Source organism: Danio aesculapii, chromosome 14 (genome assembly GCF_903798145.1).
Source record: "Danio aesculapii chromosome 14, fDanAes4.1, whole genome shotgun sequence".
Taxonomy (NCBI): domain Eukaryota; kingdom Metazoa; phylum Chordata; class Actinopteri; order Cypriniformes; family Danionidae; genus Danio; species Danio aesculapii.
In genome coordinates this window covers 23,739,534-23,758,585 of record NC_079448.1, presented here as the reverse complement: position 1 = coordinate 23,758,585, position 19,052 = coordinate 23,739,534, and the positions used below count along the sequence as shown (strand labels likewise).

The 19,052-nt window shown below is 38.1% G+C and overlaps 1 protein-coding gene across 2 annotated transcripts in view; it reads right to left on the bottom strand.

Moving 5' to 3' along the window:
- Positions 1-12,049, bottom strand: part of spon2a (spondin 2a, extracellular matrix protein) — a 42,802-nt gene extending 30,753 nt beyond the window's left edge. Inside the window, exons 1-2 of one of the 2 annotated variants that reach the window (XM_056472744.1) lie at positions 11,964-12,049; positions 1,824-2,052 (exon numbers count right to left, since the gene is read on the bottom strand). In XM_056472744.1, coding sequence (XP_056328719.1) covers positions 1,824-2,052 — 229 coding nt within the window. In that variant the 5' untranslated portion in view covers positions 11,964-12,049. Of the gene's footprint in view, positions 1-1,823; positions 2,059-11,963 lie in introns of those variants that run through there. The other variant, XM_056472743.1, reaches the window with a different exon arrangement.
- Between the last annotated feature and the right edge of the window lie 7,003 nt (positions 12,050-19,052).

The window sequence follows — 19,052 nt, the reverse complement described above, 5'->3', positions numbered from 1 at the left end:
GCTGCTCTTGGCTTGAGTGCCGTGGCATGTGACGACTGGCATACCGGTGACACCCAGAGAGCTCATTCTCAGAATATGCGAGCCATCGCATTAAAGTCAATGGCAAATGCAGGCAACGTGCATTGTGTATTTATAGAGAAGGCATAAAAGAAAAGAGTGAACCTGCAGGACAGCCCATGTCATCTGGCAACGGTTATTACTTCTCTAACTCCCTCTCGTTCTGCTTTCCTCATTAGACCGCCCCACTATAGTGGTGTGCCAGGTAATGTGTGTATATATTTGAGGGGTCATCAGGGCACATCTCAGGGTTAATAGGCCAGATGTTGAGTATTTAGTGTCCTGATGTATAGTGAGGTGGGAAATCTGAAAACGTGTTAAAAATCAGGGTTTTTTTCTTTTTGAGGTTGGGTTGAGGGTAGTGGGTGGGCGAGTCAATCAGTGCTTTTGAAAACACTATTGGTTGATTTAAGGGGAGGTGGAGGGTGGGTCAGTCAGTCGGTCATTCTGTCAGTCAGTCGACAGTGGCTTCAGGTGGATTTATGCGAGAACAGCAGGTGAATGGCACTCGCGAGAGAAATTTGAGATCTCAAAAAGTATACACAGCAGCCTCTGGCGGATTTGCGAAAACAAATACTGCAAAAAAACGTAGCTCCTGGGATGTATTTTGCTCTCTCCAGAAATCTATATAGCAGTACGTATTCAGAATGAGCCTGGGTTGTTGATTTTACAATGAAGAGTTTAACATGGTGAATGCAGGTGGTGAACCCTTGACATTAACAACACCTTTAAAAAAATCAGAGGTATGGAAGCATTTGTAAAACCGTTTCATTTTATTATATACCCAGTTATATAACAGGGCCAGATGTCACATGTGCTTAAAACTCCAGTCCGAGAACGGTTATCTTGCCTGTGTACCTGCGTAGTTGCATACCTGAATGTTTGTAGAATCATTTGGCACCACAGTGGAAAATCTGCAAGATTATTTCTTAAAGTATAAAATAACCTAATCAAACAATCTGTTTGAACAATGTATCTGACTTTTCTGATGTGCACAATTTTCAGTTGTTATTCTCAAAGAAAAATATCTGACCACTGTTTTGTAGGCTATATATCTTTACATAATTACTGAGGTGTATTTTAAAGTTTAGTACAGTTAAGCCCAAACCTAGCAAGCATTTTTGTTTTAAAAGATGTCTAATAGATGTTTAATAGACATCTAAACATAGTCATGGCTAAAACAAGGCTAAATTTGGGCTGTCAGTGAAAATCCAATAGACATCTAAGAATAGGCCAAAACTAGTCTAGTCATCAAATAAACAGAAATGAATGACTACACATATAATATGTCTATTTAACGACTAGTCTAGTTTTGGGCTATTCTTAGACAGCCCGAGTTTAGCCTTGTTTTAGCCAAGCTGTTTACGTTTAGATGTCTATTAGATGTCTATTAAACACAAAATTGTTTGCTGGGAAATTATTCATACCCCAGGGGTACCCCACCATATATATATTCAAGCCTGAAATTATTTATATCCCTGGGGTATGAATAATTTAGGGTGTGTCTCGATGTGTAAAAGTTTTTAAAATGAAGTCTGTGGTTCTTATACTATATTTATTAATTTACCATTTGTAAATCTGAATTCATCAAATTGAGAATTGAATCAAATTGAATGTATTCGAGGCCTCTGAATCAATATTCAGCCCTAGCCTCATCCCTAACAGAGAAGAGCGCACTTAGAGCTAACCTCAGAGATGAGATTTGGCATCTATACCAGCCTACATCAACCAGACACTTCATCTGGCAAAGCTAGCAGGAGTCTTACCCATGAGTTTGGACCACTGCGCAGGTGGCCGGAATAAGGGATACTGTTTAGGGAAGGTCTGTGGACTCCAGTGGCCGGTGAACACCACGATGTAAGACGCGGGTCCTCGAGCGCTGCACTCTGTCCCATTGGTCGAGTTCACCAGGGCTGCACAGGACAAGGTAAATCTGAGCAGCACAACAAGCAGCTGCTGCAGCCAACCGGGAACCAAGATCTCTGATGACATCATCTGCATCATGGGGGAAAAAAAGAGCAGGAAAAGTCATTAGCTAAATACAGAGCAGTTATCTTCAGAGGAAATGCACAGTTTGTTGCCATTCTTATTGTTAATATTAGGATAAAGTATAATCAAACACATTCCCCTAATGGTAACTCTGTTCCAGTTCTGCAGCAAATATATGTATTGCAGGAGGAAATTACAATACTTTGGTTCTTCACAGCTTAATCCTCATGTAATGTTGAGGGAATGGTCTGAGATTTGCAGCTGGCTCTGGATGAGAGTGCATTCAAAGATGCTCAAAAAACTGATATTAAAAGTTATCCTGCTGCTGGAGTGCCAACATCCTGCAGATTTTAGCACCAATCAGTTCCAAAACACTAGTTCTGCATCCCGATTTGCCTACATGTACCATGACCAAAAAGCATGTACTTTTCGCACAGAAAAAAAAAATATTTTGAATGTAGCAGAACAGTATAGGCATACTTTAGAACAAGAGTTCTCAAACTCGGTCCTGGAGGGCCAATGTCCTGTAGATTTCAGCAGGAGGACCTGCAAGGATGTTTCTAAAAAGCCTAGTAAGAGCTTGATTGGCTAGCTCAAGTGGGTCTGATTGGGGTTGGAATTAATCTTTGCATTACACACAAACTTGGCAATTAAAGCTCATTCTGAAACTAATTTTCATTAATCGACTATTCAGTTGGTTACTTACGTCTCCAGTCAATCGACCTGTCAAATCCTTCACATTTCTTTTGAATATTTGATTACCTTAATGACCATATTGGAGATTCAACCAAAATAATAAGTCATAATTAACTTCTCCTGGAAGTCAATAGCTGTGTTTTTTCCAAGATTCTTCAGAATATCTTGTTTTGTGTTCAACAGAAGATAGTTTTCAACTTTTCAAGGATCTGCACTCTGAATTTCTAGTACTCAAGGAGCATGAGGTAACTTTGGAATACTTATTTCAACGTACTACAACTTGGGACATAATGATTATTTTTTCAAATACTATTTACGATGAATAGTATGTGACCTGGGGCTAAGTTGTTGTTTCTAGTGAGTATGAAAACCTTGACTAGCTGGTTCAGGTGAGTTTAATTGGGGTTGTATCGTATGAGCACTGGTGTATAGAATGACTTTACAAAGTGCCTGGCATGCATAATACAGCATTTTTGTGGATCACTTTATAAAATAAACCATTCATAACATGGCCTTTGCTTTCCTTCTGCCATAGCCGCAGCATTAGCATTACACTTTTTGGCCAAAGGTTGTAGGATTTCCTTAGGACACCTATACTTTACAGTGTACTTAAAAGTCAAGTCTTGTTGCTCCAAAACCGAAGGATTTCCATTCTGTGGGGGAACACAAGCTCTACTGAGCACTCTTTTGCATACAAGACAACTGAATTTAAACTAGAACATTTCATTTCCAAAAAGATTTATTATACACATCTATATAATGAAAGTTAAAAACTGAAAATTATCCGGCAGCTAGCTGTCTGCAACTCTCACATGTTCACCCACTGAAGCCAAGAAGGGCAGTGCCTGGTCAGTACATGGATGGGAGACCACAAAAGCTAGGTTGCTGCCAGAGGTGGTGTTAGTAAGGCCAACAGGGGGCGCTCAACCTCTGGTCTGCATGGGTCCTAATGCCCCAATATAATGATAGGGACTCTATACTGCTCAGTGAGTACAGTCTTTCAGATGAGATTTTAAATCAAGGTCCCGACTCTTCGTGGTCATTTCAAAATCTCCAGTTTAACCCCAGCATCCTGGCCAAATTTTCCCACTGGCCTCTATCCATCATGGCCTCCTAACCATCCCCATCACTCTGTCTCCTCTCCACCAGTCAGCTGAGGTGTGGTGTTCGGTCTGGCGCAATATGTTGTTGCATCATCCAGGTGGATGCTGCACACTGGTGGTGGATGAGGAGATCCCCCCAATGTGTAAAGTGTTTTGAGTGTCTAGAAAAAGCGCTATATAAATGTAAGGAATAATAATAATTATTATTATTATTATTTTTATTATTATCCCTTCTGCTGTAGCTCAAATTTTTCATTAGCAATGAGTATCGTCTTACAATGTGTAAGCCAGTAAGACACTAGGTGCCATTCACGTTAAACCTTGTTAGGCATGTTTTTGACATGCTATGATCAAAAGGGCACATATTTTATTGTTTTGGGGGTTTTAGTGTGTAATAAAACACGTTTTTTTGCACACAAACAATCAGTCAACGCCAAAGGGAATGAAACTTCGAATGGAAAACACCTGCCTCAAACACCTGGTTTATAGTCTTGACATCATTTTCTTGACTTCTCTGTGAATAATGCCCATAATGCGCTTTTACTGGGTGCTTTGACCTGCCCTCACAAAAGTAGGTGATTTCACCATCATATAGACTATGTTTTGTTCGGCTAAGGCGAAATATTGTATATACTTTAAAAATCTACATGCTTTTGGAATAATACTGATTACTTGTGAGGTCGCACAAGCGGAAACTCAATTGAGGAACATTACTTGTCCAACACAAGCTAAAAAAAAACAAAAGAAAAAAATGGTGGTCAGCAAACAGTGTGCAATACTCCAGTTAGTTTATTCGCAATGTGGCTACCATGTCTAAGGGCATTGATTTACAAGGTAGTCAAAAAAAAAACTCAGTGTGTGCAAACTAGAGTGACAATTGATATTTACATAAACAACAGATTGTGCAAAGATGTCAGAAAGTACCCTATTTGTGCAGCTCAAACATGAAAGAATACAAAGGTATTTATTAGAGTTAGAACAAAAGATGGCTTAAGAATCAAAACCTGTTGGCCATTTGAGGTATTTCAAGTTGACCCAATGCACAAATCCAATGCCTGTATACAGAGCAAATTGAAGTATTTCATATTGAAAGGCTGTGTGTTTAACTCTTTACATATGATAGTGTGCACATAAAAGTATACTTTGGGCCTATGCAGTTGATTCATCACAAAAGCTTACCAATAAGAACACAGCGGAATGAACTGCCAACTATTCCAACATATGTTTTACGCAGCGGATACCCTTCTAGCAACCCAGTGCTGGGAAATACCCATACACTCTCGCATTCACACGCACACACTACGGCCAATTTTGTTTACCCAATTCACCTATAGCGCATGTTTTTGGACTATGGAGGAAACTGGACCACGAGATGAAAACCCATGTGAACACAGGGAGAACATGAAAGCTTCACACAGAAATGCCTACATGCCCAGCTGAGACTCCAACCAGCAACCTTCTTGCTTTGAGGCGACATTGCTAACCACTGAGCCAACGCGCCACCCAGAGTGGAATTTTTTTAAATAAATTTTTTGTTTACATAGTAAAAATAGTAATAGTTTGCACTTTGTAACTCAAACATTTGCATTTTTAGGCCCCAGAATTGTTTACTGTATTAATAGCTAAAATGCATGTTTTAGGCAATGTGTGAAAGAGGTGCTGCATCGATCTTAAAGAGCCCCTATTATGGGTTTTGAAAATGACCTTCCATGTAGTGTATAACACAGCTCTAACTGTGCGTACACACCGAAAGCAGTGAGAGCGTCCAAGGTCGCTCTGGCCGTCCTGGCGACAACTCTGTCTGCCTTCAGCTCCAGCGACGAGAGCGTCAAAATTCGCTACATTGATCTCGTATTTAAAGGGGCCCTTGCAGCATATAAGTTACATTCCTGCATAAAAACATGCTTTCTAGCATGAAAATGTTGCGCACTTCTTATCAAATTCATTTAACAATGGAAGATCAAGTTGCATGTGGTGTGGCTTTACTCCACTTAAATATCCAATAAGTGTCCATATGTCTATAATATTCTGAAGTAGCAATACTGTTTTGTACTGTCGCATGAGATTCCCGCTTTTTTTGAAACATTAAAGCACATAAGTAACTTATTTATTTAATGCATGTTCCAGTAAGAAAACATTGTAAATAATTGAAAATCCGGCGACCGTAATAATCAAACCCTTGGGAACAACTGTGGTCGGAACCAAAGTTCACAGGTCGGTGTTTTCTGAACTCCTCTCAAGCGGCGGACTTCTTCATTCTGACTGCTTCTGCCGAACCGCGTCATAGCTCATTACCATAAAGTTGACTTGATTTCAACTCATCGATGCTCACACCGGCGAAGATGCTCCGTGCTGCTCCTCACCGCTGGCTCTCATTAAAATGAATGACTTCTGGCTACTTTGACGCTCTCGTCGCTTTCGGTGTGAACGTATGGTAAGTGAATGAAAACATTCAGGTTTAAATCTGAAAGTGCACCGTGTTTAAAATTATTGAGTCTTCAACGAAATAGTCAACTCAAAGTCAAATAAATGAATCAGGTTGGGTTCAGATCTTTTGTTTGAACGCATCGACCTCAACATGGTACATCACCAAATATGTAGTGCCAGATCCGGTAAAATGTGAACATGCCTTTCCCTTCAGACACTAGCAGAGCGAGGGGGATCACGGGACTGATCATGACACAAAGATGATGATTACTGACAGGTGAAGATTCGGCTGTGGGGAATAAAGGGTTGAAGTTCCTTTTTTACAACAATACCACAGTATAGCCAAGCGTGTGCTGTTTGTCCTGTCATTTTTCTGATGATTGATACAATAACCTACACTGCAACGTGGGATTCACCAGCCAATTGCTATTAAAGAAAGGAGCATCAGAGACTATTATGTATGGGACTTTGTCAGTAACTGTTTAAGTTCATATGCACCAGTTTCTTCTTCCTCCAGATCATAACATGTAAGTGTTATTAAAATTGTTGCCTGAAGTCACAATCCTCTGCCATTTTCCTTTGCTATAGCCATCATCAGCTTTTATTTTTTCATGCAAATGTATTGTAGCAGACAACCAAATGAAAAAAACGAGCCTGTGAATGAGCCAATTCATGGACATGCATAAGTTTTTATGCCTCTTTTTTGAGCCCTGTTCTCCATTCATCTTCCTTATATTAGTACGTTGTACAACAGTGAGTCTGTCATTTTGATTTATTTGAGGGCAACATGAGGGTGAGTACATTTCAGCTTGAACCACCCTTTTAAAGCAAGGCAGCAAGTCACTTTCACAAAACCTTCGACTTACTTCATGCTTTAAATAAACCACAATTAACAGCTGTTGAAGGCATGTGTGATGAACTCAACATCACCGAAGCACAGATATACCCAGTCACATCCCAGCCAAGCCATTCTTACTGCAACAACCCTAGGCTTGCAGTTTATTCCTGACTAAATTAAAATAACACGACAGCAAGGGTTGTGTGACTGAGTTATTTTCATGCCTGAGATTGTGTGCTGAGTACATTACGCAAGACCAGCTTAGACGTGCAGGCTGAAGGTTTAAAGCATGACTGCATGAAATACTGGGATCTGCTCTGTCTGCCACTGTCTTTTAATAAAGAGACAAAGTGACACGAGCCAGGAGTTCATCACCGCAGGCTCAGACTGTTGCCCCGTCCGTTGCATCCCCATAGTTTATAACAAGCCACGATCAGATGACAGACCTGCAGATTAAAGACACAGGCTCACAGAGTCCTGGTATTTTTATGCTCGCCTGTTAAAGTTTGAAGCCATTATTGTAGGTTTAGGTTGGACCGGTAGTTCATATAAGTATATTTGAGAGGGCGACTCTGGTGTTATTGAGGAAAAGCAGCGCACTGGGTTATAACAGGGGCTCGTGATGAGCAGATATATTAAGATCCATGAGCAGAGAGGTCTTGAGTCACCAGAAATGACCTCATGTCTAATGGGCATAGTTCCTGAGTGAGAGAGCAGCTCAGTGCTTCTTGTTTTAAAGCCGGCTAGACCGCAGGTTCAATGGGACATGGATAAAATCTTACGAGCGAGGACTGAGCGTGCACTCCTTTGCGGTTTCCTTTCTTTTTCCTGCAGAACTCACAGTCTCTTTCTGCAATGTTTGACAGATCGGGTTTCGGCATCTTTTGGAAAATCTGAAGTGTTGCTGAACTTTCACACATGCAGACTTTTCCAACTGGCTTTTTTTACTCCCTTTGAAGCAAACGGTGTGTGAACAGAAATTAGCCCTCGCAATTTGTGAAGCTATATTGCGAGAAAAGTGCACTATTGAGGGCTACTTGTGAGCAAAAAGCATATGATTTTTGACTTGAGGAATCTGCTCAAGTGTTTGTGCTTAACAATAATTTACAAAGGTGTCCACCTTTCTTAAGATTTTATTATATTATATATATTTGCATGGGGCGACACAGTGGCTCAGTGGTTAGCACTGTCACAGCAAGAAGCTTGATGGTTTGAGTCCCAGCTGGGCCAGTTGGCATTTCTGTGTGGAGTTTGCATGTTCTCCCTGTGTTTGCATGGGTTTCCTCCGGATCCTCCGGTTTCCCCCACAGTCCAAAGACCTGCCCTATAGGTGAAATAAATTAACTAAATTGGCCATAGTGTGTGAGTGCAAGTGTGTATGGGTGTTTCCTAGCACTGGGTTGAGGCTAAAAGGGCATCTGCTGTGAAAAACATATGCCCCAAAAGGCGTCTCCTGACAAATAAGAAATTAAGCTGAAGGAAAATGAATAAATGAATATATGAATATATTTGCATCAACATTTCAATTGCAACAAATGTCTTTAAAGGCAAAAGTATTTCTATGAATCAAATTTGTATTCCTATTTTTAATCTTCCTTTTTTATTTATGAAGACTTTTACAAAGTTGTGTGTTAATATATGAAGAGTTTAGATGCAAAGACCTCTAAGTGCCGTCTGAAATTTTTATTGAAAAAGATTTTTTTTTTCTCAGCCCTTCTTTGTTTATGTTGAGTTTTTTCCCTTCAAAGACCATGAAAGGTCTAATTCTTTGCCATAAAAGTGAAATTTCTGAACCTACATTCAGGAGCTGGATAAAAATGCTCAGTTTAGAAGAAAATTGCAGACGGCATTGAGAGGTTTTTGCATCTAAACTCTTCCTATTGTTAATTTTTTTATAGCTTTGTAAGATTTGTAAAACATGGACACTCACTCACATTTAGCCAAATCTCATTTTGAGAAATAGGCTTCTTCAACACAAGCAGCTTTATAATTTTAATTATGAAATAAGTTTCAGAACTATACTATAAACTATACTCATTGATTCAATCACTTTCTTTTCAGCTTAGTCCCTTTATTAATCCAGGGTCGCCACAGCAAAATGAACCGCCAACTTATCCAGTGTATGTTTTACGCAACGGATGCCCTTCCAGCTGCAACCCATCACAGGGAAACATCCATACACACTCATTCACACACACACACTACGAACAATTTAGCTTACCCAATTCACCTGTACCGCATGTCTTTGGACTTGTGGGGGAAACCGGAGCACCGTGAGTTCTTGCCATGAGGTGAACATGCTACCCACTGCACCACTGTGCAGCCCCTAAACTATACTGATATAATGTAATTTAAAGCATCTCTTCAGTGTGAGTTTTTACTCTCAGACGTCTGACCTTGAGGGACTGAGAAAACAAGAAAGATTTCTCCCACTCCCACCTATTACAAAATCACCACCGATCAATTGCTGCTCCATGTTTACCAGCCAACTTTTCCACAATGTTCACTTTGGCCGGCTGTTTTGACCACATGAAACTGATTTAGTTTGAAATTGTCACATTAGTTTGTTCTTTGATTTTTTTACTACAAACTTTTTTGTACAAACCAGACACAAAAGTTCACCCAAAAATGCAAATGTACTTACCATTTACTCTGCCTCATGTGGTTCATTGCATTGAACTCAAAAATAAGATATTTTGAAGAATGCTGAAAACTGCTAGCCACAAACATCCAGAGTAAGAAAAAAAAATACATCACACTTTATTTTGATGGTTCGTTTGTTGAATTAGATTATAAGTAGACTGTTAGGGTTGGAATTAGGGTTAGTGTAAGTTGACATGTACTTGCAAAGTTTCTTATAGTCAGTTAAATCCCTGTTGAAAGAGCATATCAACAGATATTAAGCAGAGAGTCTACTAATACTCAAATGGACCATCAAAATAAAGTGTTACCAAAAATTCTATGGACGTCAGTGGCTACTACTTTCCAACTTTCTTCAAAATATTACTTCTGTTCATCATAAGTAACAAATGGTGGTTCAGTAAATGATGACTAGCCTTTTAAGGTAAATGTCATGTGGTTCAACCAAGTTACAACTATGAGTGTACATTTTAATCCATAATATTATTTATAATTTCTTTTCACTATTAGTTTTCTGCACCACATGACATTTGGCACCTGCCTGAAATCTTTTCTTGTCATAAAATTAAATTACTTTGTTATGAGACAAAATAACCTTGACTTGCAGTCTCAGGGGTTTGCAAGGGTATATCCTTGGATTTACAAATTCTTTTCAAGTTAAGTGGCTGTAAACAATTTTTTGTGCTGAATTTAAACAAACAAATAAGGTTGAACATTAATAAATTTAATTAATTTAAATTCAACACATATAAATTGTTTGGAACAATTTTGGAGACATCCTTTTTTTCAATTTAGTCTCTGAAATCATGTTCTGTTATGTTTTTCTGCATGCACAACATGAAAATCATGATTATCTGCACTGAAAAAAATATTTAAAGATGATTCCTTGGATTTACTCATTTCTTTTTAAGTTAAGTGGCTGTAAACAATTTATTTGAGCTGAATTTAATCAAACAAATTAAGTTGAACATTGCTAAATTTAATTTATTTAATTTCAACACATAAATTGTTTGCAACAATTTTGCAGACGTCATTTTTTTCAGTCTAAATTTTGCAAATACATTACATAAAATCTCTTGAACTGGAAAGTTAAATAAACTGTCAACAGATCTGGAAACAGTTTGAGATTCTTGATTTCTGGCGTCATTGTTTGAAAGCCATTTCCATTTATTGCCAATCACAGACTTTTAACATTTTCTCGCTGATGAGTAAACAGGACTGAAAAGGCTTCTGAACGTGTAAAAAGCAGATGTGGCATTCACCAGAAAAGGTAAACATGCAGTTTTAAGTTTTGTTTTTAAGATTTTGTGTGTGAAAGTAACTACAAAATGAAAACATCACATCACACGTGCTACAATTGCTCAATAAAACTTGTTCCCAAAACAAAAACAACAAAAACGTGTTTGTTCATGTGAGACCTTTGAAGAAACAATGCCCTGTCTATCCGGCACAGTCAGCAATCCCCAAAAATCATCCGCTGACTATTAAAACTTTATAAATATTTTGATCTCCCATCTGTGCTGACATTTAGCACGCGTACAAATGCAAAAAACCCACGTTTTCCACATTATCTCTGGGGCTCGAAATGAAATTAAATCAGTTGACAGTGTCCTGAGCTGGGATGGGTTTCTGCAGCGCTGCACTTGCCAGTGGTTGCAGATGCTGCTGAACAGCGACCTAAAGCAAACCTTCCTCTGTTTGCCCTCCCCGCACACTCACATATTCTCAAACATCCAACAGACACAGCAAACCCATGCTCCCAGCATGAACGAGACACAATAAAACCAGGGGAGACGGAAAAGTGCCAAAGAAAAGAGCTTGCGGATTTTTTGCCACTTAAGCTTCAACTTACAGGGAGAGCAATTATGAAGCCACAGCGCTCGTGTACTGCAGAAAGAGGTCAGAAATGATGTAGCTCAGTCGCATGCAAACGCAAAACCACACTGGCAGACTAAGACAGAGCGAGAAATGAACGAGAAGACAGGGAAAATGGTTAAATGACTGTTAAGAGAAGCACATGTGTTAAAACACTTAAGCAGCATTGTTCCTCAAAGAGACGTCAAACCTGCTGAAGAGCAGTGTGGGAAGCTTGTGGTATATAGAGGCACAGCAGGAAAGGGGAGAAGCAACCCTTGTCTTAACCTTTGCCACAGGAGCCGGCATGAGAGAATGAGAGACACACACACAAACGCTATAGAAGAGCTCACTCTTACCTGTCTGTGATGGTAGACAGCAGGACAGGGCTGGTGGAGATGTGCACTACTGATCAAGACACCTCACTTTCATGCTCTCTTTCCCCTCCTCTCTTTTTTTTTCCTTTCTCTCCTCCCATTCGACACCCCCACCTCTCCATGCAAGGGTACACACACACACACACACAGCACTTTTTCCAGTCCTCTCCGTCAGTTTTATCTCTTTTTCTCACATATGGTCTCCTTTGTAACTGAGGTGTTCATGCAACATTTATGTCCATATTGGACCACTGTGATGTTATCTATATGCATGCTTCGTCTCAGAGTCTGCATGCATTGGATGCTGTTTACCATGGTGCACTTAGATTTATAGCTAATTTACTCTTACTCATCATTGTGTGTTGTTTACTAGGGTATATTGGTCTGCTTGGTCCATTCGTAGACTTAAGCATTGGCATATAATTGTTTACAAATCTATATTGGGTTTACTCACATCATTTCCCCAGAATTACATTTGTAAAAAACAGTCCTTAGCTATAGCCTTCGGTCACAGGATTTATATTTACTGTCGGTTCCTAAAGTGCAGACTGAGATGGGAAAGAAGGCTTTTACAGAACCTTTTGCATGGAATAATCTACAAACAAAGTCGCAGTTTAGAGAATTGATTTCACTAAATGCTTTAAATATACATATATATATATATATATATATATATATATATATATATATATATATATATATATATATATATATATATATATATAAATGATTTAGAAATTGAAACACAGGCTTGTAGATGATATGAATAGTTTGTTTGTAAATGTGTGATTCTTGTCAACTGTTAATTGTTTTTTGTTTGTTGTCTGTTAGACACATGTGATGTGTTCTGCCTAATCTTTGCCAGGACACTCTTGTAAAAGAGATTTTTAATCTCAATGTGTCTTTCCTGGTAAAATAAAGGCTAATAGTTATGACCTTAAATGGTTTTTAATAAAGAAAAACTGCTTTTATTCTAGCCAAAATAAAACAAATAAGACTTTCTCCAGAAGAAAAAATATTATCAGACATACTGGGAAAATTTCCTTGCTCTGTTAAACATCATTTGTTTATATAAATAAAAATATATTATAAAAATATTTTATAAAAACACACACACACACACACACACAATAGTTCCATCTAGTTCAGGGTTAGTCTTTAACCTTTAACCATTTTGTGGCACTTTTGTTTTTTCATAAGGACGTTAACTTTATGTACCTATTTTGTGTCTTATTTTTAATTTCAGCTTCTTAAAAAAAATTTTTTTGTTTCCAGCTAAAGGTCTCAACATCATCTGAACATCAGTGTCACACATTTCAGATGGTTTGAGACCTGAAACGATAAATCATATGGTTCATAGAGTTTTAGGATGTTCAAACGCTCATTGACAATGCAGCAGTTTCAGAACAGAGAAAAGTTTTGTCAATGACAATTGGAATGACATGCAATTTAGTGATTTTGGAGCCCTAAACAATTACAGCCAAGGGGCCCAAAAGTTGCCCAAGGGGCCTAAAATGCATCTTTTGTACTTACTTTTTTTTTTTTTTTTTTTGCTGTTTTTTTCTCTTAGTTCATTCGATCTCATTTTAGCTTAATGATAAAATAATACTACAACATGTAAAGCAACTTGTGAAACTTTGAAGGCGGGGGACACATTTGCACAGATCTAATATATTTGTTAAAAATTACATTTTTAGACCCTCATTGTACAAAATATGAGAAAACAATGTTATATATAATTTATAGAATCATTTATACTTCTAGGTATTTATTTGGGCGCCCTCACATTTCCTGGGGGCCTAAATGGCCGCTTCCCTTGCTTATTGGTTAAATACCCTGCATCCAACACATATATCATTTACAGTGAACTAGGTCCATTAATAATGTAGAATAATACAAAATGCTTAAATGTGATGGGGTTTGATCCTGCTGCTAAATGTTGTTTAACTTACATTTCAACGTTTTAAACCAATGATAGAGTTGACAATAACAGAGTTGGCATTTTCCACCATTTGGTGCTATATATTTTTATTTGGCGCTTTAGTTTTAGTTAGTTAACAACAATTAGCAGCAGGATCAAATGTTCCCCATCAGATTTAAGCATCAATAATAGATTGAGTTCATTGTAAATGATATATTTGTTGCATGTCATTGCAGTTGTCATTGACAGAAAGTTTGCCTGTTTGTTCTAAAACTGCTGCATTGTCAGTCTATGAGAGTTTGAACATCCTATATACCTGTATGAACCATATGATTTATTATTTCAGGAGCTCAAACCATTTGAGATGCACATCACTGATGTTCAGTAAAGATCTGAACACTAAAACCACCCAGTCCTTAAGCTACACTGCGCTGATCTCCAGCAGCACTCCAGCACAAAGAGGAACAGTGAGATTGGTTTTCATAAATGTGAACGACATCTGGGAATTATCTGGTTAGAAAGCAGTCAGTCCCTGTGAGTGCTCACGTCAGCTCAACATTACACACATTTGTCACTGATTTGCCCGTCACGAAATGACACTAGCAGAAACCTGCTGAAAGTTGTTTTTTTTACCAGGCTCCATAAATCATGATTGGCATTTTACAGGAAATGTCCAATCTAAAAGCATCGATTCATCAAATTTGGTAATGTTTACTGCGTCAGAAGCGGGTAGTCATCACTTCATCAGAGACCAGACTGAAAGATGAATAGTTTGCACTGACGCAGATGGGACTGGACGCCGCAAACTATAGTGAATTAGTGATCGGTTTGTGTCTCGATGAGTGTTATGTACACTGAGTACACTGACCCTAAGGTGAACCTATGTTGGACAAAAGCCCTAGATAAATCTGTCAATGGACAGACAAAAGAAAGTACATGCAACCTAAGAGAATGTAATGCAATTTCTACAACTGCTCACTAAAGTAACTGTTTCCATACCCCAATTATTATGTGCCTTTGGGAAAATGTGAAAAAATGTGTATGAACTACGATGGGAACACATTTACCAAATCAATTTCAGCACGCCCATCCAAAAAAGTCATGTGATTTTGTTTTAAGAGATCATGTGGAGATAAAAAAATATGCAAGATGGAATAGCATTAATGGGCAAACCAGCAGACCGACTAGACTGCACAACATCTCAAATGTTTTTCTGGTCATTCTAAAATCACTAAGCCAAAGTCAGCCATCGAAATAGTTTGGTATTAATACATCCACAACTGTGTTGAGAGTCTGTGCTCTCAAATATGGGTCTTACGCCTCCAAAAGCCATTCATTGAATTTCATAACCATATTCTGAGGTGAAAGTGATTTATTAAAGATGCTGTATGTAACACAGTGGTTGAAATAACTGCAGTCCAAACTCAAACTTTTTCACCTGGCCCCACACAAACACAGATTGCCAGATTGACGACCGACAGGAGCATGTCTTATAACTACACACAATAAAGTAGCTCTTTTCATGTTCAAAAGAGTTTAATAATAACCAGCACCTGAAATTTCTAATTTAGAAATGATTTCTAGGTCTATTTCTCACAGCTGAACAAAAGCAGAAAACTGTGACCCCCTCAGGTACTGATTATGTACTTTATTCACTGCTAAAGGGCACCTATGATGAAAATCAACTTTTGAAAGCTGTTTGGACAGAACTGTGTGTATTTACAGTGTGTCCGCTGTCATATTGGAGTGAAATAAACACAATAAGTCTTGATTAAAATGTACTTACATTAAAATGGGACCCAAATCCCAGTGATTTTGAGGCCCACCGCAATGAGAAGTAGGAGTGCGGTTTTCCCGGTTTTCCAGCGAATTGATTGACAGGCGCCATGTTTCTATAATAACATTTATACACATGTCAACAGAGCATTTTTTTGCAAATAAACTGGGATTAATATATTTGTTACAACTCTGTGATTTTTTTATAAGTTTAAAACGTTTTAAAACAGTGCATGTTTGTAATAAAAACAGTAAAATTGATACGTAATTCTTAACCGCTATAATCACCACGCTCACATGGTGTCAGTAAACGTGCATATATTTGTGTGTGTGCATTTACTGCAAACACCATGTGTGTGACTCATCGTTGCAGAAAGGCTTGAATAGACTCCACCACAAACACATGAAATAAACTAACTTGGTATTTTTGACTAGTGACCTTATTTCAGCTTCATCCGTGTCTGTCTCTATTACTGACTGCTGTTTATCCGACTTAACCAGTTCTTAATTTGAGCCGGATCTTTCCGGATCCTATTCTGGAAAATGTCTGATATACATGATTTGCGTTCCGGTTGTTTTTTTATGGATTAACTTGTGTGTAGTGAATACCTACATGTGTGTGTGTGTGTGTGTGAGTGAGAGAGTGAGAGAGAGAGAGAGAGAGAGAGAGAGAGAGAGAGAGAGAGAGAGAGAGAGAGAGAGAGAGAGAAAGAATGTGGATGCAAGCGAAGCTGTGTGGATTGTGTGCAACGATGGTAGTCACAAGTCGCAAGTTAAAGCAAAATTATTGGCCCTCAAAAATATTTTCAGCCAATTAGCTTTCTAATTACAGTCACTTTCATTGATTAGTTATTGTTTCGCGCGCAGTGAGCAGTGAAAATAAATAATGGCGTAGTGGCCTACCTAAATAATATTTGTATTATCAAAATGGCAGGGGCAGTAAAACGTATTGTCATTTTTTTTAACTACGAGTAAATGTGATAATGAGCCTGATCAAATGAGCTATTGAGAAGATGAAACTGGGCGAATGGATCAGGATAGCGGGAGACAGAAGCAAAGCAATCTCAAGTCAGCCAGAGAACATGACAGAAGAGGTAACTGTGGGCTCTTCTTGAAGATTAGATTGAGTGAGTCATTTAATTATTTGTTTTTCACTCAGCGCATAATAGTGAAGCGAACTGAATAGTGATTGTTCATACAATTTATGTTTGTAGCTACATGTCTTTATTATCCAAAACTGACCTATAACATTATATGGCACAAAATAATACAAGACAGAAACATGCTTTTTTGCGCTATCTTCGTTTAATGACATCCTGTTCCGGTAAAACTAAAATTGTTTGGTAGACGTCGGTCATGGTAATTTTTATATTTTTGTTCCGGGAATTATTCATTTACAAATTAAGCACTGGACGTGACGCATGAGAAAAAATGGTGGGCGGGGAGAACCAGCTTATTTGGATTTAAAGCCACAGGCTACAAAAACAGCTAGATATTCTTCAGGCACTAATATGGGCAGATTCTACATAAGCTAAAATAGGTGCCCTTTAATAGTTCTCAAAGCAAATTCAATTTTTTCTTTTGATATCTGGTGCCAGTTCATCATAAGGTGACGATTTTGACTCATTGGATGGAAATGGTGCTTTATTTGCAAATCTTTTATGTGATATTCCAGTTTTGCAGATAATTCTTAACGGAAACAGCTAATGAGTAAAGATGTTGGAAGCTGACATGACTTCCAGTATATGTAAAGCTCAATCAATATGACAATACTTTACTGGTACGCCAAGAAATACTTCAAACATTTCAAACTCTGTTTTTAATTGAGTGACCTATTTTCTTTTTGTTGAAATAATTGTGGTTACAAAAAACAGCCATCTTAATGTTTTGTTATCCACAAACATTGATCGATTTTGGGCCATTCTGGGTAAAGAATGACGCAAGGTAAATGAGCTCATGCTCAGTCATCTAAAAACAATAAAACAATTTCAGCATCCCATTTCTGTTCTGCAGCTGTCTACTCCTTTAACAGCTCATTTTTTCCTATCATTTCACCTTTGACAAATTGTCAGGGAGACCCATGACGTCATTTTGCGGGATCGAGTGGAGATGAAACCATTGAAAGCCATGTCAAATAAACGGGCAATGTCCAACAGGGCAAACTCTGGAACGATCATCTAGAAAAAACATTTACATGGGGACAGAGAGCAGCATAAACAGTCATTCACTGCTGACCGACTCCCATAAACAGTGGAATATAGTTTTACGTCTTGTCTGAGGGAAACTGACCGTTTTAGACATAATATATGGTCACCTTCTTGTCTGGAGGTTCAATGTAGCCGTATGATAACACATCACGTCTGGGTCACTTATCACACCTGCGTTACAGAATACTGAGTGCAACTTAAATTAGAAAAGCTTTCCACACTGTGCTAAAAGTAACAGTTCACCAAAAATGAAAATTACCCCATAATTTACTCACCCATTGCCTCAAGGCATCCTCAGCGTATATGACTTTCTTCTGTTAGACGAACACAGTGGGAGTAGTTTAACATTTTATGGGTCTTCCATGCTGTATAATGGTGTTGGTATAGTGGCTCATTTTTTTGAAGCTTTCAAAAGCTCTGAAATCCATCATAAAACTAACCGATATAACAAATGTCTGATGAGGCAGATTGGGTGTTTTTGTTATAAAAATATTTCACATTTTTAAATTATAAACTGAAATCACAGACATGCACTGGCTGCCAATTGCATGTTCTAGACCAGAGATGCTCAAAGTAGGGCCTGCAGGCCAAAGTTGGCCCATTGTAACCCTTGATTTGGTCCACCAACCCATCTGAGAAGAGATTTGAGTATGATGGAGAGGGTTGGGATGAACGTCTTTAACACAGAGATCGTGATTTTTAATTTGACTTCTAATTTTTAACCTTTTAACCTTCAAACTGAATTTAAATGTTTCAATTAAATGTTGTAAATGAATCTGAGTTTTTTTAAATGTAAATACTGTCACTTGACGAATAGAGGACTGTGCAGAAGACATCGGCAAGCAAATCAAGACAACTTGTGTAATTCTGTTATAAATGAGATTGTTTTGATTTTATTGTATTAAGTTCATTTTAAAATGTTTTTAAAAAAAACTGTTTAAACTAATATAAAGCAATTTTTTCCAGTCATTTCTAAATATTATTAAATAAACTAAGAAATTACCCATGGCAACTATACTTGCCTTCAGCCCTCTAGCCTCAATCAAGTTTGGTTTTTGGCTATTCATAAAAAGTTTGGGCACCCCTGTTCTAGACAATCTCTTGGTTGACCACCTGGTGGTGAATTTATGTACTTTTTGGAAGCTTAAATTTATTTTTAATGAATAA